Source organism: Colletotrichum phormii (assembly GCF_030913505.1).
Source record: "Colletotrichum phormii strain CBS 102054 chromosome Unknown BDP81scaffold_30, whole genome shotgun sequence".
NCBI classification, from domain to species: domain Eukaryota; kingdom Fungi; phylum Ascomycota; class Sordariomycetes; order Glomerellales; family Glomerellaceae; genus Colletotrichum; species Colletotrichum phormii.
Window position 1 is genome coordinate 450015 of NW_026851472.1, and position 24457 is coordinate 474471.

General features: G+C 54.9%; 1 protein-coding gene across 1 annotated transcript in view; it reads right to left on the reverse strand.

Annotated features, from left to right (window-relative positions):
• Window positions 1–899: 899 nt before the first annotated feature.
• The window catches only part of BDP81DRAFT_454698 (uncharacterized protein), a gene marked incomplete at both ends in the record, with an annotated part of 28008 nt that continues 4450 nt past the window's right edge, over window positions 900–24457 (reverse strand). Inside the window, 6 exons of the mRNA XM_060592974.1 lie at window positions 900–1064; window positions 1144–8403; window positions 8457–12275; window positions 12337–20241; window positions 20306–23567; window positions 23632–24412. Of these exons, the coding sequence (XP_060439301.1) occupies window positions 900–1064; window positions 1144–8403; window positions 8457–12275; window positions 12337–20241; window positions 20306–23567; window positions 23632–24412 (23192 nt within the window). The remainder of the gene's footprint in view (window positions 1065–1143; window positions 8404–8456; window positions 12276–12336; window positions 20242–20305; window positions 23568–23631; window positions 24413–24457) is intronic.

Genomic DNA, 24457 nt, shown 5'->3' on the forward strand with positions numbered 1-24457 from the left:
AGGATGACAAAGGTTGTCATGCCATTGGCAATAGAATAATTGCAATACTAGCCTCGACTCTGGCGGAGTAATGGAAAAAGATAACTGCCGTTCTGAGTGGGATAGCCACTTTCCAGGCCATCAAGCGGGACCTCCCATGTCACTGTGGCTGCCGTCTATATCGACATGAACCCCATTCTCTTCTTTCCCCTATGCGAAAGAAAGGATGTAACCGCTGTCACGACATGAAGTCTGCCAGATGACTAATTCACTTCCGGCTTCATCATAAGGTACGGAAGGTACGATCCTGACAGCACCTGCCGTACCTTCCCTCCCGAGTCCCCATCGACCGTCTCTTCTACACGTGACCCTTTTGCCTTCCATCTGAAAGCACAAGAAGCCTTCATATACTCCCTCAACTCCATTCCTGACACCAGCCAGCAGGCGTCCCCCGGGGGTCAGGTCAAAACTGGCTGGTTGGTGGAGTGGTTCAAGTCCACAAGCCTACTCGGTGAAGGCTTTGAGAGGTCCCGTGTTCGAGTCCCGGCAGGTGCACCAAGAGATGTAGCCCCCCTTCGCCACCGGGGACCGGTGGGGGTGACCTCTTTTGCCTTTTTGGTGGTCTTTTGGACTTGTATGTCTGGAGTGTAAAACATGAGGTATTCTGCTCTTATCTCACCTAGATGTCAGTCGGTGTGTTCTCGATGAAGGTATGTTCTTGATTTGCATTCAGTCGCTGCATCACCTGTAATCATTCGAAGTCCGTATTCCAGGTCCTTGCATCTACAAGCATGTCACTTTCCCCAAGGGGAAATAAGGGTCGCCAGTGCCACGGTAGGTTGAAGCGTTCATATGTTATTAGAGTATCCTAGAAAACTGAAACCACACACACACACACTAAGAAAATTTATATCAATCTACTATGCCAATGAAGAAATCCCCACGGAAAAAACAATTCGCGACAGGGAGAGATGGTAATCCTCCGCCACCCTCTCAGCATCCGCCCTCGTCATGCTCTGATCCCAGTAGCTGATGGAAGCCACCGTCTCCCCACCCTTGTCATCAATAGCGACAACAATATCAAACTGTAAACAAAGTTAGCTTTCGGTTTGTTTCCAAAGACTGATTGATCGCTCGTCACGAAAGGGGATTTCTGGTACTTACCTCCATAGGGTCACGAGAGTAAACCATCTTATAAGAAAGATCAGGCGCAGCAGTCGAACCGACAGCCTCGACAGCCTCCTTCGCAGAAGTTCCATGTCTCCTAAAGTTCAACAGGGTATTGAACAACGGCGGCGCGCGAGCGAGCGAGCGACCGATTTGCCCGGGGGAGACGAGCCCGTGGGCCATGCTATCCATGTAATCCTCGTGCACGTCTCGCAAGAGATCCGGTACCGCAGAGGCAGAGGCCGCGTCGAGGCTGGTCCGGCAGGGGAGCATGTTCAGCAGCGGACCGGCCATGTGATCCGCGCCCGCGACGGGGACCTGCCGGCCGGCGGTGACATAGCCAAAGACCACGACGTTGGTGCCGGTGTACCGGTGCAGGAGCAGAGCCCAGGCGGCGCGGAAGACAGAGGCAAGGGTGGTTTTTGCGCTTCTGGCGAGGATCTCGAGGTCCGCGATCTGTGTGATGGGGATGGAGACGGTTTGTGGTTGGCCGGAGCGTGGAGCGCACTTGAGGTTTGTGAAAGGCGATGAAGTGACCGAGTTGGGGGCGTTGGTGAGGTAGTTGCGCCAGTATTTGAGGGAGAGGGTGAGGGGGCTGTGTTGGACGTGGGAGATGAAGTCCTTGTAGAGGGGGACTGGACTTGAGGGACCATGGCCGTGGTATGCGCGCGAAAGGTCGGCGATGATGGTTGATATCGTGGGACCATCCATGATGGTATGATTGATCTGGAGAGATGCCAAAGTCTTGCCGTCGTCTGTGACACAGAGGGTTAACTTGTGCGAGGGGCGGAAGCCTCGTGCGTCGACGCGTGGGAGCGATGCCAAATGGTCTTTGGCGTCCTTGCCTTGAGGGATGGTGATTGTGGACGCGGTGGAGGGTATGGTTTTCAAGACGGCCTGGGTGAAGAGGTCACCGCGGGAAGAGTCCTTGAAGAAGACTGTGCGGAGAATGAGGTGGCGATCGACGATTTGGTGCCAGGCGTGTTCGAGCTTGGTTGTGTCGATAGGGGCACTTTCGGAATCGTCAATCTTGAAGATGAAGTGAGCGTTGTAGTATCCTCTCTGCTTTTCTTCTGACAGGAGCATGTCTTGCTGAAGGGGCGAGCATGGGTAAATGTCTTCCACATCGATTGGGCTGCTGGAGCCGGTAGAGATCATCTGCTGTGCGCTGTGGTCGTGGCAAACGGGGTAGCCCTGGTCCAAGCCCACCTGCGGCTGCAGATTCTCTAAATGATCGATGAGCTGTGAAAGAGCGGCTTCGGTCGCGGATACCCAGTCGTTGAACTTGCTGGTGCGCGACATACTGTCAGGGAACGCAAAGTCCAGTTTAGCTCGATCGTTCTCGCTCATTGTTGCGGAGATGTTGATGAGGCCTGGCCGGCGAGCGCTCTCCGCGAGTTTGACCGTCGACAACTGAGTGTCCGGGACCTTTTGCAAGATGCCGTGGGCTTGCCCACGATGACTCATAGTCCGTACATCATCGCATGTAAATGTAATCTCGAAAGGCAACTGGCTCGCGAAGCCCCGATTCACCGTGCGACTTCTCTGCTCCAGGCGCGCTTGCTTGGTAGAGGCGAGCGCGTCGATCGCGTCACCTGCGCCGGCGAGGACGATATCGAGGTTACACCAGTCGGTGAAGTAGCCGACCGTGTTGGAGAAGTCCTGCAGCACGTCCGCGTCGTTTCGAGCGTCGATGTGAAGCCAGATGGAAGGGGGAGCGCGGTCGGTGAAGGTCGTGCGGAAGGCGTAGGTGATGGCCGTCAGGAGGATGACAGTTGGATCGACTCCCGGCATCTTTTTGCTAATGGACCGGAGGACTTCCGTACATTCGGCGTCCACGGAGAACCCGGTGTGAAGTTGCGGGTCAAAAACATCCTGATTCTCACAAACGCCCCAATAGGATAGATCGCCAGTTGGTCTCACGTCTTGGAGATTCTGTTGCTCGATCGATAGCGAACGGCACCAATGCTCGTAGGGCAGCGGCGCATCCTGGTTCCTGAGACGTTTGAATTGCAAAAAGTGTTCAATCTCGTCCAGGACGATGGACCACGAGGAGGAGTCCATGACGAGAAAGTGGGCAGTCATGAAGACGTAGCGGCCGTCGTTGCCAATGTCGATGAGATCTGCGGCAAACAGCGGGCCGAGAGAAGAACTCAAAAAGGAGCGCGTCGTCGTGATTATGGCCTCCATCTCAGCGGGCGAGGAGATGGAGTGGATGCTGTAGCGGTATGATCCCTCGACGTTTATCGTGACACGCTGCGTGCGCGGGTCGCTCTCGTGGTCGAAGCGAGCGCGGAGCATAGGTTGCTGGCGAACAAGGGCGTCCAGGGCGTCGCGGAGGTCGCTTTCGGCTACGTCTATGCCCAGACGGAGGACGTTTTCGTTGAAGCGGATGTCGTCTTTCAGTGTGCTGCGGAAGAAGAGCTCCTGCGTCGGGGAGAGCAGGAACGATGCGTTTGGGCGCTCTTGGGAGTCGATGATGCCGTCTTGTGGCAGAATCTCAGTCATTGTGAGAGCTAGCTCGGAGAGGTCCTTTGCAAGGATGATATCTTCCACTCTGAGGATGAGGCCGCGGCCTCGGGCGTTGGAGACGGTCTGCATTGCTGTTATGGAATCACCGCCGGTTGCTAAGAAGGACCGACTCATGTCGATGAGGTCGGATGTCGTGTTGAGCACTTTCTGGAGGATATGATGGAGGGCGATTTCCATCGAAGTGACGGGCGGGCGGAATTCAGACAAGTCGTCGACAGCAAGATCCATCATCTTGCGGTATGTTTCCTCGTCCACCTCTTCCATAAACTGGCTGATGCGCTTGCGGTCGACCTTCATAGATGTCGTCTTGGGCATGTCATTCACAACGAGCCAAGCCTCTGGAACCATGTACGAAGGGAGGCTGTCCGATGCCCGCTTGCGCAGCTGTGAGACCAGGGTTCTAGCAGCGTCAAAATCTTGCGGCATCCCCATAATGTCTGTTTCCGATTCGACGGCCATGGACGGTGAGGGGCAAACCATTGCCACGAGAGACTTGTTGCAAAGACCAGTCTTGGGGATGACAACGGCGGCGTGCTCAATGCCGGACTCGTTGAGCAAAACGGAAACGATCTCGTCAATTTCCACACGCTGACCGCGAATCTTGACCTGGTTGTCCTTGCGACTGACGAACACGAACGTTCCGTCCATGTTTTGGAAGACAATGTCGCCGGTCTTGTACATTCGGCGTGCAGAGCCATCCTCGGGCTCTGCCCAGGCAGGATTCTCGATGAATGCCGTGGCAGTCTTTTCGGGCTCGTTCAAGTATCCCTTTCCGACCTGAGGACCTTCCACGAGCAGTTCTCCGGCACAACCGATCGGTACGAGTTTGTTGTGATTGTCTGCCTCGACCACCCAAAGTCGGCTCGCCAAGGGTCGACCAATGGTGCCAGGGGTGTCGCTGCCTTGCAGAGGGCCGTTGCTAGAGCAGTAGATTGTAGTCTCAGCAGGACCATAGCAATTATGCAGATCGACATCTGCGTGCCACGTCTCAATGTTGGACTTGGTCAAGGCCTCGCCCGCGAGCGCGAGAGTTCGCAGCGTAGGCACGTCACCCGGGGAGAGCATCGAAGCGACGGTGGGTGTGAGGCCGGCGAAGTTGACGCTGAGAGCATTGATGGCGCCGGGGAGGTTGTTGACCCTGTCCGAGTCAGAAATGACGCAGACACAGCCGCCGCGGGCGAGGGTTGTGAAGACGTCCTGGACACTAATGTCAAAGGTGTAGGCGGAGAATTGGAGGACACGGGAAGCTGGGCCGATACCGAGGGCCTGGCCGTGGGCGGCGGAGCTGGTGCTGATGGAGCGATGTGAGAGGACGATGCCCTTTGGTTTCCCGGTTGAGCCAGAGGTAAAGACAACAAAAGCTGGGTCTTCTGGGTTCACGGGACTGAGGGTTGGTGTGGGCTGGTTTGCCATGTCGGCGGAGAGAAGTTCCGGCGTGACAATCATGTCGTCTTCAAAGATGCCGCGGAAGATATCCTTTTCTCCGGCGGAAGTCAGGACTATTGTCGCTTTAACTTCTCCGATGATGGTCTGCAGACGGCCGATGGGGTGAGTTGGGTCGATTGCCACGCACGCGGCGCCGGCTTTCAGGATGGCCATGGCGGCCACGGGCATCCACGACGACTTGCGGAAGCAGAATGGGACAAATTGACCACTTCCAACGCCCTTGAGTTGGAGTCGGTGTGCAAGAACGCTGGAGAGGTGGTCTAGCTCGGCATACGTAAAGTTCCCGTCGAACCCATTGACTGCCGGGGCAAGCGGCTGAATCTTTGCCCGCGCGGCGAAAGTCTGGTGTAGGCAGTGGTCGACGGCGGCGGGCATGGGACCGTTCCACCGGACTAGTTGATCCACCTCGCCGGGCGTAATGATGGCGATGTCTTCAACAAGTTGGTCCGTAAGTACCTGTGTCTGTAGCTGGTTGATGACTTGGTCAATCTGCTCCATCAATCGCTGGACCTCTGTGCGACTCAGCATTGCCGAGTCGTATTGGGCGTGCATAATCATCCCCTCGCTCCCGAGCATGCATTCGATTGTCAACCCGTAGGTCTGGAACTCCTTAGAGTCTGTCAAAACGCTCATTGTACCCATCATGCTGCCACCAGAGACCCGTACCTCTTGATTCACGGGTTGAATCACAAGCAATGTCTGGAAGTCGCATGCTGCTCGGGAGTAGGGAGTCAGGCGGCGAATGCGTTGGAGACCGAGCTGCTCGTAGGGAATCATGTCGGTGGCTTGGCTCTGGACCGACTGAAGGAAAGCAGAGACGTTAGTGTCTTGCTCCCAGGCAGCTTTGAACGGTGTAGTTGTGATGGTCGGACCAGGCAAAGTGAGTATGCCTGAAATGGGCGCATTACGACCTGTCAGCGTGATGCCAAAGGCCGACTCGCGAAAATTTGTATGCCGGGCAATAACGATACCCAATGCGGCACGGATGAAGGTTGAGTCGGTGATGTCGCTTTGCAGACGACTATGCTGGAACTCGATTTGGCGGTCAACGATGTCATCTGCTTTGGGGCTGTATGTAGCATTGGGCAGCGCAGGGAACGAGGGGCCGGCGAATCCATCAAGCGTCGATGCCCAGAAAGTTTCAGATGCCTCCGTGTCAGTAGTCGTCAGGTATTTGATGAAGTGGTTGAACGGTGTTGGCGTCGGTGACTCGAGACCCTGGTAATGCGCTTCCACGTTTGCTAGAATCAGAGGTAGACACCATCCGTCGTAAAGTGCGTGGTGAATATTCCAGATGAGGGACTTGTGCCCGTCGGGATGGCGCAAGACCGTCAGGCGACAAAGAGTATCTCCATACCGGACAGATCGCTGACGGTCCTGGATGACAAAGTCAGAAACATCTTCGTCTACGACTGTGGTCCAGTGGAATCCGTCAGCGATGACAACCTGCAAGACTCCCTCTTCTTCAGTCTGGAAGATCCTCGTTCTCAGAATGGGCATTTGTTCGTGCGCCGCTCTCCAAGCTGCTTCTAGACGATGGAGGTCAATGTCTTCTGGCAATGCAAAGCTGTTGTGAAGAACGTAGGATCCTGGAGTCTTGATCGAAAGTGCCATGAGTCCTTCTTGGAGAGCAGTGCAGGGGTAGAAATCCTCGATGTGGTGTTTATCAACGCCACATGCGTTTGCTGCTTGCTCAATGACGGCATGAGATCCATCAGTGAGAGAAAACGGCTCGATTTCGGATGGAAGCGACGCCAGATCTCCATCGATGCGTTCCACGTGGAGTGCAAGTTCGCTGAGAACTGGATGTTGGAACACGGTCGAGACTTCCACGGAAAGTCGTTCAGCTCTCGCCAGCGACGACAGCTCGATTGCCAGAATGGAGTCACCGCCAATCCTGAAGAAGCTATCGTCCGCACCTATGCTGGCGACGTTGGTCTTGAGAACGACAGCCCAAAGACGAGCCAGTGTCGCTTCCAAAGGAGTTGACGTTGCAAGCTTGGCCGATTCATCTCCGAGAGAATACAAGCGGAATTGTTCTTCCGTAACCTCAGCGGTCAAGCGGCGCAAGCTCAATCGATCCGTCTTTCCAGCTGTTGTGAAAGGCATCCGGGTGATTGGGATGAATAGCGTCGGAACCATGTAAGAAGGAAGAACCTCTGAGAGGGCAGCTTGGAGCCTCTTCAGTTGTGATTGAAACTCTTCTGATGGCGGCGTCAATATGGCCTCGGACTGGGATTCTGGATCTAGGACCAAGAAGAGCGCAACGCTGGGGGCGGTGGAGCGGTTGGGATGCTTCACAACGTCGGCGACAACGTTGATGCCGCCGGCGAGAGACGTCGCCTGATGCTCGATCTCACCTAGCTCGATGCGCTGACCGCGAACCTTGACTTGGGTGTCCTTACGTCCCAGGTACTGCAACTTGCCTCCAGTGGTATACCGAACAAGGTCACCAGTCTTGTACATGCGCGGCAGCAGGTCGCTAGAGAAAGAAGCAAGCCAAACCGGGTTCTCGATAAAGACCTCGGCAGTCTTGTCCGGGTTCTTGAGGTAACCGCTCGAGAGCGTAGGACCTTGGACCAAGAGCTCGCCAATCGCCCCGATGGGAACGAGCTGGTCGTGGTCAGCGGCGTCAGCGACCCAGAGACGCTCGCTGACGGAGACACCGAGACTCGTTGGATCCGTCGTCGGCGTCAGCTCTTCCACGCAGCAGAAGATGCAGGTTTCAGTTGGCCCGTAGCCGCCAAAGAGCGAGACGTGGCCTGCCCACGTGCTCAGAGCTTCTTGCGTGACGGCTTCGCCTCCCAGGACCAGCGTCTCGAGCGTCGGCACGTCCTTGGGCTTGAGAAGCCTGACAAAGGAGGGGGTGAAGAAAGCCCAGTTGGCGCGGAGGTCGGTCATTGTCTGCGCGAGGTTACCCATTTTAGCATTTTCGGAAGGTACACAAATGCAGCCGCCATAGTATAGGGCGCCAAAGATCTCCATGATACAGGCGTCAAATGTGTACGAGGCGAATTGGATGGTGCGGGTTTGGCGGGACATTTTCATAACCTTGCCGTTCGTCGAGAGAGATGAGAGGAGGGCACCGTGTTCCATGATGACGCCCTTTGGTTTGCCGGTCGATCCGGAAGTGAAGAGGATGTATGCCTTGGCCAAAGAGGGCGTGGCTGGCACAATCGAGTCTTCTAGATCGGCAGAAGCCATCGCGTCGATGGTAGCACGATTCACGGTCAGGAACTTCAAGACAATGGCATCCTCAAAGTCCCATTTCGACAGCAACTATCAAATCTTGTTAGGAGAGAATCATTTGTGATTGCTAGAGGGTGACTTACATCTTCAGCCGTGAGAATCAATTGAGCGCCGACTTGCCTAATGATCTCAAGAAGGCGAGCGCGGGGATGGGCGGCGTCGAGAGGCACAAAAGCAGCATCTGCCTTCAGAATACCCATCATGGAGACGATAGCCCAAGCAGACTTTTCAAAGCACACAGGGACAATGGTATCGGAGCCAACACCCAGGTGGCGAAGCTGCGTAGCCAGGATCGATGAGAAGTTGTCAAGTTCCTCGTAGGTGAAGTCGCCATCCCACGAACTGATCGCAGGAGCCGAGGGGGCGAAGATGGCCTGTTGCTGGAAAGCGTCATGCATGGAGGATGGGATGCTCGGCCAAGTCTCTGGTTCGCGGTGCCAGGATGTCAGTTTCTTACAATCCTCCGGGCTCAGGAGGCCAATTTCCTTGATCGACTGCGCCGCGTCAGACTGTACCAGCTGCATGAGAACATGTCCAAACTGTTGGAGCATTCTCTGCATCTGCTCAGGCTTGATGACTTCGGGATCGAATCGAGCTTCAGCCGCAACGCTGTTGTCAGTAACTCGGAACTCAATCGTCAAGGCGAAAGTTTCAAATTTGGAGTTGTCGGCCTCCATGGGCTCCAGCAGCTCCTCAAACTCCTTTTCGATCTGCTGATCAAATTGGATGACGAGAAGGGTCTGGAACGCGCAGCTCGAGGTCCCGTCATGACCTAACTTTTTGATATTCTGGATGCCAAAGTGGATGTGTTGCGACATATCGTCCGAATGCTTCTGCACTGATTCCAGGTATTCACCAACAGTTGAGCCCGACCCCATCTTGACGCGGAAGGGAACTGTTGTAATGGTCGGCCCGACAATGCCGGATATTCCATCGACTGGGGCGTCTCTTCCGGACAAGGTGACGCCAAAGACTGCCTCATCCGAGTAGGTATACTTGGAAACCACCTTAGCCCATGCGGCACGAATTGAAGTAGATATGACGACGGCGGGACTCCTTGCGTCTGCTCCTCCAATGGACGTTGTGTGATGAGCTGTTGAGCTTGCCAGAGGCTGATAGGTGGCTGAAGGAAGTTGAGGGAAGGTCGGGCATGAAATGCCCGCAACGGAAGTCTCCCAGAACTTCTTTGATGCATCGGCCGTTATGGTGCCTTGATGAAGGTAGTGAATGAAGGACTTGTATGGAGTCTGCAATGCAAGGGGTTTGCCGTGGTATGCTGCGCTGACTTGGGCAAAGAGCAGCCCCATCGACCATCCGTCATACAGCGCGTGATGCACACTCATGACAAAGTAACGGTCGGTCAGTGACTTCCCAATCAGAGCAAACCGGCAGAGTCGCCAGCCGTACCCTGGCGGGTTGGCGCTGTCGGCATTGAGATAGCTCGAGAGGTTGGTACCGCGGGTCCAGTCGGCCGAATTCCTAGTCACCACTTGGTAGGTTTTTGAGCGCGACAATATTATTCGTGTTCGCAATATATCCGTGGCGGCGGTAATCCTGTTCCAGACGTCGATGAGTCGCTCCGAGTCCACCGTATCCGGCACCCTGAAGACCATCTGGAGGAAGTAGGCTCCTGATTGTCGGGCGGACAAAGCCATCATGCCCTCCTGCAGCGGCGTGGCGGGGAAGATATCTTCAATGTTGTCTGCATCAACTCCGCATTCTGAGACGGCATCCTGTACGAGGGAAGACTCATCATCAACCATGGAGAATGGTAATAGCTCTTGCTTGGTAGCACGTTCGATGCCCACAAGTACAGCCGCCATCTCGGCCAGCGTCGGGTTCTGGAAGATGTGGAAGACCTCGAGCGCGAAGCCAGCTTCTCTCGCAGCGCCGACTAGTTTGATAGCGTTGATGGAATCACCACCAAGACGGAAGAAATTGTCGTCGGCGAAGATTCGCTCCTGAGGGATGTTGAGGGCCTGGGTCCAGAGAGTGCGGAGGAGTAGCTCCGTCCCGGCGAGGGGTCTCTGTTGGACGACACCGCCGTTACGTAAGGCGAGCAGGAGGTGGTTTTCCGACATTGGCATCTCTCGAAGGCGTTTGCGATCTGTCTTGCCGGAGACGGTCATTGGGAAGCAAGCGACAGGGACAAAGAGTGACGGGACCATGTATGATGGCAGGGACTGCGAGAGGTGTTGCTCCAACTCGACCAGTTTGCCTCTCATGTTGTCTGTGACATGGGTAATGATGTGATCCGAAGTCGAGACTGCCAAGTCGGTGTCATTCTCGTCGCTATGCAGTATGAAGATTGCAAGTGCTTCATTGTTGTTGATGGGATGAGCGACGACCTCGACAACGACGTGGGAACTGGCGAGATGGATCTTGGCAGAGGCCTCGATCTCACCAAGTTCAACTCTCTGACCTCGAATCTTGACCTGAGTTCCCTTCCTCCCCAGGAACAGAACTTCACCACTGGGACTGAGACGAACAAGATCGCCAGTCTTGTAGAACCGTCGCGGGTTGGCTCCAGTGGGTTCAAGATGCGAAAAGTGTTTCTCGGTCCAGACCGGGTTCTCAATGAAGACGGAAGAGGTCTTGTCGACATCACCTAGGTAGCCACGTGCCAGTATTGGCCCCTCGATTAGGAGCTCACCGACGGCTCCTATAGGGAGAAGCTTGTTGTGATCGACGGCGTCGACAACCCAGGCCCGAGATGCCAGGGCCCTTCCGATGTTTGCGGGGTGTGCCGGTCCCGAGGTGGGCACGAAGCTCGCCATACAAGTGATGGTTGCTTCGGTAGGTCCATATACTTGTATGAGCTGTCTATCGCCTTGTCGCCAGGACTCGAAGACATCGGATGACATTCTTTCGCCGCCAACAATGACAGACTTAAGGGTCGGTACGGCGTCCGGATTGATGGTACGTAGGAAAGAGGGCGTCAGTGATGTCCATGTGATCTTCATGTCGTTGATAATGTTCGTGATGTCGCCCATGCGAGCGGACTCGGTGGGGGTACAGACGCAGCCGCCACACAGCAAGGTGGAGAAGATCTCAACGAGACTGGGATCAAAAGTGTACGAGGTGAACTGGAGTGTGCGTGTGTCACAGTTCATCTGCAGAACACGACCTTGCTCAAGGATGCTGGTTGTGAAGGAGGCATTTTCGATGATGACACCCTTGGGCGTTCCCGTTGACCCCGAGGTAAAAAGGACGTACGCAGCGTTGCGGAGCCTCGACGGGCTGTTGATGAGTGCAGTAGAATCTGTAGATGTAGGCAAGCTTGAGAAAGTTGCAGTTTCGACAACGATGGCGCGTACATCTGAGAACTCATCCCAGAGGTCGCTGCGGTTTGCGGAAGTCAACACATAGCGGGCATCAACCTGGCCAAGAATCTCCTCGTGTCTCGGTCTCGGATGAGAGGGATCGATGGGAGTCCAGGCAGCCCCGGCTTTCATGACAGCCAGCATGGCAACGATCGCCCAAATTGACTTTTCAAAGCAGATCGGGACTATGTCTTCGGGCCCGACGCCGACAAGTCGCAGGTATGCCGCCAACTGACTCGACTTGTGATCCAGACTGTCATAGGATATTGATCCATCCCAAGAGTCAATGGCAATCTTGCTGGGCTGCCTAGAAGCTACCAGCGTGAAGAGCTCGTGGACGCACGCATCGTCGGCGATTGGCTCCAGCGCGAGGGTATCATAGATCGTGTTGATGTCGTGGGAACTCAGAGGATCTAGGGCTGCAACAGTTCCGGAAAAATCGGCCACGATCTTGGAGACAATCTGCGTGAAACAGGACGCAATGTGTGCTCCATTGCTTTCCGAGACCTGCGCGGTCCAGAAGGAGAGAGCTGCGCCCAAAGTGTCGTTGTTGGCGGCCACGTTGACAATTAGATCGTACTGTCGAGAGCGTCAGCCATATGTAAGAGCAGGAGAATGGGGCTTGGGGGGCGTGGCTTACCTCTGTTGAGTCTTGCCCGCTGAGGTGTTCGAAGTTGAGGCTTGTAGATCCCTGATCCGACGTGGACGGGAGTCTCTGGAATGAGATACCCGTATTGAACAGAGACTGTCCAGCCATACCTAGAGCATGCTGCACATGCGCAAGAGAGCAATGCTGGTGATCCAAGTTGTGGAGGAAACCCCGCTGGGCTTCTTGAAGCAGTTCGAGTAAGGGGGCCTCGCCCTGGACGCGGAAGCGGCACACCATCATGTTGGCAAAGAGACCGATGGCGTCTTCAATGCCATCCACAGGCGTCTCGCGGCCCGAGGTGAGGTAGCCGAAGAGGATATCCTCGGTGCCAGTGTAGGTACGGAGGAGCAGGGCCCATGCGACCTGGAAGAAGTTGGAAATTGTGACTTCGTGGGCGGTGCAGAAGTCGATGATGGACTTTGCGGGGATTTGAAAGTCGACTTCGAGGGTCACTAGGCTATTCTCAGAGACGCCAATGTCTGACAGGTTCGGCAGACTGCACGGCTCGGCACCTGATAGGTATTGCTTCCAGTGCAAGATGGAATCTTCCATGGGCCTTCTCTGGATGTATTCGACGTAATCTCTGTACTGGGCCCCTGTGCCCTCGAGAATAGCGCCGTCGTAAGCTTTGACAAAGTCACTAAGAAGTGGACCAAGGGATCCTCCGTCGATGAGTCCGTGATCGATGTCAAGTCTGATGAAAGCCTTCTGGTCTTTGGTGGTGCAGATTGTTAGCTGGTGTAGCGAATCTGCGGTCTCTCCAGTTTCCTTCTCGCAGCATTCGAAAGCCTCGACTTCATCGTCGACGAGAATCTGTGCAACAGAGGGAAGATAGTTGCTCAAAACGATTTGGTCAGTAAGTCGCTTGATGCTTGCAGACTTGACAAAGACGGTTCTCAGCGTGGAGTGACGTCCGACGACCTGTCTCCAGGCAGCCTCCAGACGCCCTGAGTCGACAATGCCGTTGTTACGCGACGCGGTAACCTTCCACGAGAAGTGACACTTGTAGTTGGTGGCATTTTTGGCTTGGCTCATGACGATGCCGTGCTGCATCGGCGACAAGGGGTACGCGTCTTCAATGTCGGCGAATGATCCAATGGGTGGCACGGTCTCCTGGTTGAAAGTTCGGAGTTCTTCCAAGGTAAGATCGAGAAGCGGAACATCAGTTTGCGTGAACTCAGGCTCCATCCTCTCAATGCCGTGAATAGAATCGCGAAGCACCACCTCGCACTCCTTGACCCAGTCTTTGATCTTGTCGATATGTCGCATGTTACGATTGAAGACAAAGGTCATCCTGGCCCGACCGTTCTCAATGCTGGCACCGATTTCAAAGAGCGAGAGGCGTTTAATCTGGTCGCTAATCTCGGGAACGTCGTCGGCGTCGTCCCAGACTTCGCGGTGGAGCATTGTGTCTTGTCGCTCGAGCTGCTGGTACAAGCCCGCGTAGTTGAACATCATCTCAACGCGGTTGTGTTGACCAAATGCTTGGCGCCCTTTGTCGTTGAGGAAACGTGATGCAAAATAAGGCCAGCCATTCCGTGGTATAGACCGGCGGACACCCTTGATGAGTCGGACGGTGTCTACAACATTATCCGTAGACACGTCGGCGTAGATGGGATATATCGTCGTAAACCAGCCAACGGTCTCGGTAATGTCGATAACAGGATCCCAAGACTCTCTTCCATGACCCTCGTTGAAGATGGCTGGAGTATGGCGGTCGTTGAAGATCCGCCGGAAGGAGTGCATGATCGAAGACAAGAAGACGTCAATGGGCTCTGTGCGAAGAGCGTCGTGACAGGGGCCCAGTAGAGAGGTTGTCGTGGCCTCGTCTAGCATGAAGCCAATGCTTGTGACATCGCCGTAGGTGTTCGCCTTTTCTTCCATACCCCAGTACTTGTAGTCAACTTGGGGAACGGTAAAAGGAAGTGCTTTTTGAGGCAACATGTCGTCAGACTCGCGTGCAAAGCTATCCTGTAGATTGGTCCAACCTCGAAATGAGATGGATTCGGCCGATGCAATGGATCCCTCAGACAGGAACTCTTCCAGGTTTGCAAGGATAACTCTCCAAGAAACAAGGTCGATGACAAGGTGGTGGGCCACAAGGAATATGTAGTCGCTGTTCTCAGTGTGGAACACATCCGCAGCGAAGACAGGACCGTCGACTGACAGAGCCGTGGTTGTATCCCGGGCAATGGCTGCCATATCATCCTTGGATGCCACTTCGTAGAACTGGAATCGGTAGGAGGTCTCATTCTCAGTCTCAATCCGCTGAGTCCAAGCCTCGTTTGCCTGTCGCTGGAACCGCGAGCGAAGCATGGCGTGCCGAGACACGATGGCATCGGCCGCTCTTCGCAACTCCTTGGGGGAAGTCCTATTCTCAAGTCGCAACAAAAAGCTCTGGTTGAAATGATGGGTTCCCTGAGATGCAATGTGCGAAAAGTAGAGAGATTGGATTGGCGACAAGGCAAAAGGCTCCATCGTGTCCTCGATCATAGCGGCGACAAGAGGCGCGACCGAAGCCCCTTTGGCGCCGGCTGCGAGCTGGGTAAGGGTGCGACTGCGGAGAACGTTCTGCATGTTGACCGAGATGCCTTCTGCTCTGCTCTTTGTGACGACCTGCATTGCAGTAATTGAGTCCCCGCCAAGTGAGAGGAAGGAGTTTTGGGTGCCAACGATCTCGATGGGCAGGTTAAGGACTTGAGACCAGACCTTCTGTAGCGATACTTCAACCGGGGTCTTGGCCGCGCCATCTTCTTTTCCTGTCTTGGCTTGCTTGAGGATTCGTGTGTAGGTCTCCCTGTTCAGGCCTTCGATCCATTGAGTGACGATACGACGATCGATTTTCATCGAGGGCGTGAGGGGTACATCTGCCACCATTGCCCAGACTTCGGGGATCATGTAAGACGGCAACTGCTCCGTAATCTGGTTCTGCATCGTTGTCAAGTCCCGAGTGTTGATGGATACGTTGGTCAGACTCGCAAGTTGTATCGCCTCTGGAGAGTTGCTTGTTGAAGCGACGAGAGAAGCTGATATCACTGCAACCAGCTTTCCCTTGCACTCTCCTGCCTTGGGGAAAAGAATCATGCTGTGTCGTGAGCCGGCACATGTTGATAATACGTGCTCAATTTCCCCCAACTCAACCCGCTGACCACGGACCTTGACCTGACGGTCCTTACGTCCGACAAAGCAGATGGAACCATCGGGATTATGGCGTACGAGGTCGCCGGTTTTGTAGATCCTCGCGCTCTCGCCCTTGTAGAGACCACTCAACCAATTCGGAGAATCGATGAAGGCTTCCCGTGTCTTCTCCGGCTCGCCAATATAGCCGCGGGCGACGATGGGGCCTTGGATGACGAGCTCGCCAATCGCCCCTGTGGCTGATAACACATCATGATTATGTGGATCAGTGACCCATAGGCGACAAGCTACAGGATATCCAATGTTGGACGCCCTACTATATGTTGTTGTTGAGCCGGGGTCGATGGTCATGGCGGCGCTGATGACGGTGGCTTCTGCGGGGCCGTAAGCTTGGATCATCTCGACCTTGGGCGCCCAGGTCTCCACACACTCGTCAGTGCACGACTCGCCTCCCACAACGAGGGTCTTGAGGTGTGGCACATCGCCTGGGCTAATCGTCTTGAGGAACGACGGAGTGAAAAGCGCCCAGTTGACTCGCATCTGCTCCATAATGGCGACGATGTCAGGGGTGCGATCGCCGTCGGAAGGAACGCATACGCAGCCCCCGTATGTCAGCGTAGCAAATATCTCCATGATGGAGGCGTCAAAGGCGTAAGAGGAGAATTGCAACGCGCGCGTGTCGGGGCCGAATTTGAGAACGGATCCATGACCGGATGCCCCGGAGCTGGCCATCGAGTGTTCAATGACGACGCCCTTGGGTCTGCCTGTGCTGCCGGACGTGAAGATGAGGTAGGCGGTGTCGCTGGGGACCGGTTCGGCCGCGTTAACGGCGGCACTGTCGTCGTCGGAAAGGATCTCTGCGCCAGTGTATCCTATTGTGGCATCCTGGTCGACAGCCAAGACGTGAACGTTCGTGAAGGAATTCCACTTGTCCACGTCCCCCGCGGAAGAAAGCACGATGGTTGCGCCAGTCTGATCTAAGATGTCTGACTTGCGGCTAAGAGGGCAGTTGACGTCCAAGGGGACGAAGGCTCCGCCGGCCTTCAGAACAGCGAGCATCGAGACTACTGCCCAGGATGACTTCTCAAACGCCAGAGGTACCAGGGTTTGAGGGCCAACACCCATCGACACCAGCTTCCTCGAGAGATCCCTAGCAGATTCGTCGAGCTCTTTGTATGTGAAGTCAGCGTCCCAGCCGCGGATGGCCGGACGAAGGGGTTGCTTCATCGCCATGTCTTCGAATAAGTGGTGAAGACATGTTCCGGAACTCTCCATCGGAGCTAGAGAATTCCAATGCATGAGTTTCTCAAGGGAGAGAGCATTCAGCGAGTGAAGGCTAGCCAAATCTTGCGCAGAGTCGTCGACGGAGAGTTTACCGAGTATGTGTTCCACTTGGTCGAGAAGGCCCTGCAGCTGAGTCTCCGTGACCAGACTGCCGTCGTACCTCGCCTTGATCACAGCTGACTCGGAGCCAAGCTTGCATTCAAGCATAAGGCTATACGCTCCAAGGTTCTCGGAAGTATCCTCTCTGACTTGATGCAGCGTCATAATCCCGGGGTCCATCAGAGCGGCCTGCTCGGCGGGTTGGATTGCGACAAGCGTCTGGAAACGACAGGCGGCTGCGGCTTCGGGACCCAGACGGCTGATATTTTGCAACCCGAACTGCTCATGGGGACCCGTTGCGGTCCCCTGCCTCTGGACAGAGGTAAGGAAACTGGTGATGCTCTGTTCTTGCTCAATCTTGATCCTCACCGGCACGGTAGTAATCGTTGGGCCCAGGACAAGTGAGACATCGCCGCCTGAGGAATTTCTTCCCGCCAAGACTTCGCCAAAGATTGCTTCTTCTTCTCCGGTGAATTTGGCTATGGAGACGGCTAAGGCTGACCTTAGAAAAGTCGCAACAGTGACGTCCTTGTTGGCCAATCCTGCTAGGGATATTGACTTGGAAATGGTCCCGTCTAGCTTCGGCTGATATCCTGTGCTCGGAAGCTGAGGGAAAGGGGAGCAAGAGATACCATTGAGCTGAGATAGCCAGAAGTCCCTCGAGGCGTCGGCGTCGGACTGCTTTAGACCGGCAATGAAATCCTTGAAAGGCGTTGTCGCTGTTGGGGCAACTTGCCTGGCGTAAATGGATTCGACGGCCTTGAGGACCAACTCCAGACTCCATGCATCGTATAATGAGTGGTGGATAGTGAGAACAAGGTAGTTGCTTCCCGAAACCTCATCATGGACGAGACCAAGGCGACACAGGGGATCGCCAAACGCCATAGGCAGATGTTCGTCAGCATCCAAGTACTGGTCGAGATCTGTGCCGGTCTTCCAGCCGGCGCCATCATTGACCACAACCTGAAGTGTACCAAGAAGATCAAGACTGGCGATGCGGGTACGGAGGATGGTCGTCGACTGAACAAAAGTCTCCCAGGCCCGGCGGAAGCGGTCCAGGTCGATGGATTGGCTTAGCTGATAGACTTGCCTGCTGACGTACGCGCCAGGCTCTTTGGTGGTGAGCAGCATCAATCCTTCCTGGAGTGCCGTGACTGGATATGCGTCTTCAATGCTCTCTAAAGAAACACCGAGAAGCTCCGAGATGACCTTTCGGACGACGTTGGGATCGTGATCGACGAGCGAGAAAGGCACTGAACCCAGGTGTGTTTCAGTTTTCTCGACATCGTTCTCAGCCAGTCCATCGCTCAAGACATAAGCCTGTTTCGCTAAGTCGGAGAGTATGGGCGCGTTGAATATCATGGGGAAATTGAGGAACACGCCGGCCTTCCGAGCCGATGCCACAAGCTTGATAGCCAAGATGGAATCGCCTCCAAGACGGAAGAAGCTATCATCACAGCCAATTGACGAGTGGGGGCATCCAAGTAGCTCAGCCCAAAGCTGCTGCAACGTCTGTTCCATGGCGGTAGCCGGGCTGCGCTTATTCTGGGTGGCGAGGGTGAACAAGAGAATCTGCTCCTCCGTAATGTCGTGCGCGCACGCCCGGAGTTTGCGCTTGTCCGTCTTACCGGCAACGCTGAGTGGGATCTCCGGGGTCGGAATGTAGATGGACGGAACCATGTAGCCAGGCAGTCGGCCTCTCAATCCTTCATCGAGAACTCTGAGCCTTTGCTTGAAGGTTTCATCGAGACTTGTCGGTATGTTCTGTCCCTTATCAAAGCAGCATTCGGCGGTAATGAACAATGCTAGGACCTGAGTGTCTCCTCTGGCCCCGAGCTTCACCGCGTCTGCGACGACCAGACCTTCGCCCCATAACGACTTTGCATGAGATTCGATCTCACCAAGCTCGAGACGCTGACCTCGGACCTTGACCTGAGCGTCTTTCCGGCCGAGATAGTTGAGACTGCCGTCGAGGTTGTATCGGACGAGATCGCCAGTCTTGTAGAAGCGTTGCTCCCAGACGGGGGAAGATGGCTTCGCATCTAGCCAAGCACAAGACTCAACAAAGGCAGCGGATGTCTTTGCGGCGTCTCCTAGATACTCCCTAGCCAAAATTGGGCCTTGCACGAGTAGTTCTCCGATCGAACCAACCGGCATCAGACGGTGGTGATCTTCAGGATCAACGACCCAGGTCCTGGCCGTAACACCCTTTCCGATACAAGCCGGGTTGGTAGTCGGGGAGTCGAAGCGATTGATAACGCAGATAATGCATGTCTCTGTCGGCCCGTATCCGTTCATGTGCTGCTTCAGCACAGGCTGCCAGATCTGCAAGCCCTGACGATCGGGCGCCTCGCCTCCGACCACGACAGTTGTGAGACTTGGAACCTGACTCGGGTCGAGCAGCCGCAGGAACGAAGGCGTAAGGAACGTCCAATTCGGCTTCAAGGTCTGTACCAAGTTGACGATGTCGTCTAGACGAGACGAGTCGCTCGGGACGCAGACACAGCCGCCATGGTAGAGAGGGCCGAAGATCTCGATGATGCATGCGTCAAAGGTGTATGATGCGAACTGGAGGGATCGTGTCTCAGGGGACATGCCATATACCTTGCCTTGGCCGTGTAAACTGGCAACGAGAGATTCGTGCTCAATGACTACACCTTTTGGTACGCCGGTGCTGCCGGAGGTGAAGAGAGCGTAGGCGGCGCTGGCCGAGGGAGGGTTGTCGGCCAGGCTGGCAGGAGGTGATGGAAGTTGGGCGATGGAGTTGAGACCGACCGATACTGCTTTGAGACCGTCTCTTGGTAGCCATGTCGTAGTCTCTGCTTCCGAAAGAAGAATGATGGCTGCATTGATCTGTCCCAGGATCTGCACCTTTCTCGCCGGTGGATCGGAGGGCGGGAGAGGAACGAAAGCTGCTCCGGCTTTCAGAATGGCCATCATACCAACAATAGCCCAGATGGACTTTTCTGAACTAATGGGGACGAAGGTATCCGGCTCAAGACCTATCCTGATAAGGTGATGCGCCAGGGTATCCGAAAGCTGCTTGAGCTCGCCGTACGTGAGGTTTCCATCCATACTGCAAAGAGCTGGTCGCTGAGGGTGGGATGCAGCGTGGGCTTCGAAAATGTCTTGTATGGTTTCATCGAAGCTGTCGGGTGTCCAGTTGTTCCAGTCCTTGATGGTGCTGAGGCTACTTTGGCTCATCAAGTTAATGTCGCTGACTTTCTGGCCAGGAATGCGCACAATTTCAGCCAAGATGTGGGAAAAGGTGGCTGCGACGTGGGTTGCGAATCCGTCTGACATGAAGTTTGTCCAGTATCCCAAGGAGACCTCGAAGCCGTCCTGGGAGTGACCAACGTTGACTGTGATGTCGAACTGTTCAAAAGCGTTTGGTCAGCAAGCAAGACAACCAAGCATTCATAAGTATTCGACCTCATACCTCGGAAACATCTTTTCCTCCGCGGTTGACAATGCGAATGTTGCCTGCGTCGTCCCTGGATTCAGTCTTGTCCAACCTCTGGAACGACATGACAGTGTTGAATAGTGACCCCTCGGACAGATTCAACGAGTGCTGGATTTCCGCCATGGAGCACATCTGATGAGGCAAGCTACTCAAAAGATCATCCTGAACCGCCCCCAAGATGCTGTCGACCGTAGCTTCGTTAGAGATGACCAGCTTGCAGATGAGCATGTTCATAAACGGCCCGATGGCATCTTGAATCCCAGAAATCGGTAAATCGCGCCCAGAAGCGAGATACCCAAAGCAAGTCGTCTCCGAAGCGCCAAAGGTCCGCAACATAATGGCCCACGCAGCCTGGAACAAGTTAGAGGCAGTGAACCCCTCGTTGGCACAAAACTCGTTGATCAATCGTGCGGTATCTCTCAGCTCAACGTCGATGTAGCGCACTTCCGGTGTCTCCCTTGAGTCGTTGTTGTTATCGAGAAGGGGTGGCAGGAGACTAGGCTCGGCGTCGCGAAGGTAGTTAGTCCAGTATGCGAGGCTGTCTGCCATCGGTCGCGTGGAGATCAACTCAATAAAATCTTTGTACACGGGAAGCGGGGGGTTGAGGGTTCCCAGGTATCCGTTGCATGCAAGAGCGTAGTCGTGCTCCAAAGACGCTGTCGAACCGCCGTCGATTAAGGCGTGGCTGATGTCAAGTCTGCAGAACGTCGAGTCCCCGGTTTGCAGAATCGACAAACAGTGTCGTGGTTTGCCGCTGCTTTCTACGGGCAGATCGATGACCGCAGCAAAGAATCGTGAAGACGTAGTGTCCTTCCCGCTGTCCATGATGTTTGTCGGGCAAGAAACAGAGCGAGGCCTGAGGACGATCTGGTCGAACAAGCCATCATCACGAGAGCTCTCGAGGAAGATGGTTCGAAGAATTGGATGTCGATCTACAACCAGTTGCCAAGAGTCAATGAGGTGGTCGCAGCTGACTGAACCGACAATCTCCCAGTAGAACTGAACATCGTAGCTGCCAGCCTGCTTAGCCTGGCTCACTAGAAGGCCTTGTTGCATTGGAGAGCAGGGATACATGTCTTCAATATCCTGCTGGCCAAGCCCCAAGCTGGGTAGCTTCCGAGAGAGCAACTCATCGAGTGTTGTAGATGATAGCGAGAGCAGAGGGAAGTCGGACGCCGTGTACCTCGGATCCATAGCCTCTAATCGTGACGCAGTCTCCGTAAGAGTGTTCTGGAAGTTATGACACCATTTGTCAACCAAGCCAGCATTGTTGATATGCTTGTTGTAAACAATGGAGAAATTGGCGACACCATGGTGTACCTCGGCGTTGACCTCGAATACCGCGAAACGTCGAATAGAGGTTGAGATATCGTTCAGCGTGGCTCTGGCAAAGTTTTTAGTGTCGAGTTGCAGCAGGGCGCCATCTTCCTCAAGCTGCTGATACTGTCCGGCATAGTTGAAAATCACATCGACGGGACCGCTCTGACCGAAAGCCTCTATGCCATCGTCATTCAAGAATCGGCTTGCGAAATAGGACCAGCCATTGTTGGACACAGCGCGGCGCGCATCTTTGACGGAGATGACAGTGTCGATGACATCAACACAGGTAGCTTGCAAAGGGTACATTGTGGTGAACCAACCGACGGTAGACGAGTTATCGACCGCCTCGTCCCACGTCTCGCGGCCGTGTCCTTCGAGGAAGACTGTTGGCGATCTATGCGTCCCGAATGCTTGGATGAAAGATTGCATCAGCGCAGCGACAGCCAGGTCGACGAAGTCGGTGCGAAGAGACTGGTGAACCCCGCTGACAACTTTGCTGGTCTTTGCGCTGTCTAGGACAAAGCTGACCGTCGAGGTGTCGGCGTAGGTGTTTGATTTTCCCTCGAGGCCCCAGAATTCCAACTCCGCTTCAGAGTTGTTTGTTGCGAAGCAGCCGATAGAAGATGGCGATAGTTTCTCCTGTGCATGCTGGGCTTGCAATTCACACCACTGCTGGAACGGCGTCGCGACAAATTTTGACGCGTCGCTGTTGACGAGCAGAGTTTGCAGGTGATCGAGGAGGATTCTCCAGGAGACAAGGTCGACCACCAGATGACTTGCGGTGAGGAACAAGTATTGCCTGTTGTCGTCAACCTTGAACGCGTCAACGATGAGCAAGGGACCTTGTTCAGGGTCAATCTCTAGCTGGCTGCTTGTCGAGATGTCGTCCATCGCGGCTTCCTCGTCGACTGTGAAGTGCCGAATCACATACGAAGTGTCGATATCCTCAGTGATCCTCTGCACCCAGCGGCCTTCATGTCCAAGGGAGAAGCGAGCGCGTAACATCGAGTGCTGACGGACCAAAGCTACAACTGCAGCAGATAGCACCGAGGCATCAACATGCTTGGAAATCTTGACAGCCATGCTTTGGTTGAACCACGAGCCTTCGACAAAAGCTTGCTCGAAGTACAGCTGTTGGATAGGCGAAAGATCAAATATCTTCTCGGTCTGCTCGACGTACGTTGGAGGCTTGCCTTCATGGCCCGCGATCTCCCGGGCACAGAAGGCGAGCTGAATCAGAGACTTGCTTCGAATGATGTCCTGAACCGTGAAAGACAAGCCTTCTATCCTGGACGCTGACTTGACCTGCATAGCAGTGATGGAATCCCCACCCATTGCTACAAACGACCAGGACATCTTTGTCTTCTCAATGGAAAGGCCCAGGACACGACTGACGATACGCTGAATCGTCTGCTCGGCTGTGGTGGTCGCTTGAGTGTCCTCATCTGAACCGGAGGTTGCGTCCATAATGGTATTGTAGACCTCGTCTTCGAGATCAACCAGCCACTGGTTCAGGCACTTGCGGTCAGTCTTCTCGGACTTGTTCATCGGCATTGCTGCGACAAGAGCCCAGGCTGTCGGTATCATGAAGATTGGAAGGGCGTTAGTAAGCCTGTGATGGGTATCTGAAATGATCTTGGCGATGGTGTTCCTCGGAAGCTGGGACGCTAGGGACGGGGGGCCTTCTAGTGGCCCTCCCGAAGTGTCACCAGCTCTGGCGGTGATGACGGCTGCGAGGCGATCCTGGAGCTTGCCTGATTTTGGCACAGTCACAAATACGTGCTGGAGATCGGGGCAGGAGGCCAGGGTCTGCTCGATCTCGCCGAGCTCGATTCGCTGGCCGCGGATCTTGATCTGGGTGTCCTTCCGGCCAACGAAGTTGAGGGATCCATCGGGATTGTAGCAAACAAGATCGCCTCTGCGGTTGCATGATCAGTATTGCTTTTTCTCTCAGAAAATGTTCCGAGATAATAACAACTTACGTCTTGTACATGCGGCAAATATCTGTCTCCAGGCCGATGATAGGCCACCGCGGGCGCTCCACGAACGCCAGTGCCGTCTTCCCCGGATCATTCAAGTAGCCACGAGCCAAAGTCGGACCCTCGATAGCAAGCTCGCCAACCGAACCGATGGGTGCGAGTCGTGTATGGTCCGCAGCATCTACCACCCAGCAGCGGTTGCCAGTAGGGAACCCAATGTTTTTCGGATCCGTGTTCACCGTAACATGCGAGTTGACCACGGAGACGACGGCACACTCGCAGGGCCCGTACCCGTTCACCAACTCCACCGCGGCACCCCATCGCTCGATGTCTTTCCGAGACATGGCCTCGCCGGCCAGGACGAGGGTCCTAAGCTGGGGTACTTGCTGCGGTGAAATCTGGTTGATGAAGGATGGGGTCAGCACGGCCCAGTTGACCTCTATTCTGTTCATTGCGCTGACGATGTCGCCCATGCGCTCTTCCTCGCTTAGCACGCAGACGCAAGCGCCGTGGATGAGGGTGGTGAGAATTTCAACGAGGGAGGCATCGAAGGCGTACGACGAGAACTGGAGGACACGGGAAGATGAATTTGTCAACTGAGCTTTCCCGTGGGCAAGCGAGCTGGAGCAGAAGGCCTTGTGCTCGAGGATGGTTCCCTTCGGTTTGCCGGTGGAGCCAGAGGTGAAGATGAGGTAGGCTGCATCAAAAGGGTTGACCGTCGGCAAAGGCAACGCGTTATCGGACGACGGAGGCAATGTCTCGACAAAGTCCCCGCTTACTGGAACTACAAGTTTGTCAGTAGTATCTAGTAAATTCTCTAGAGACCCAG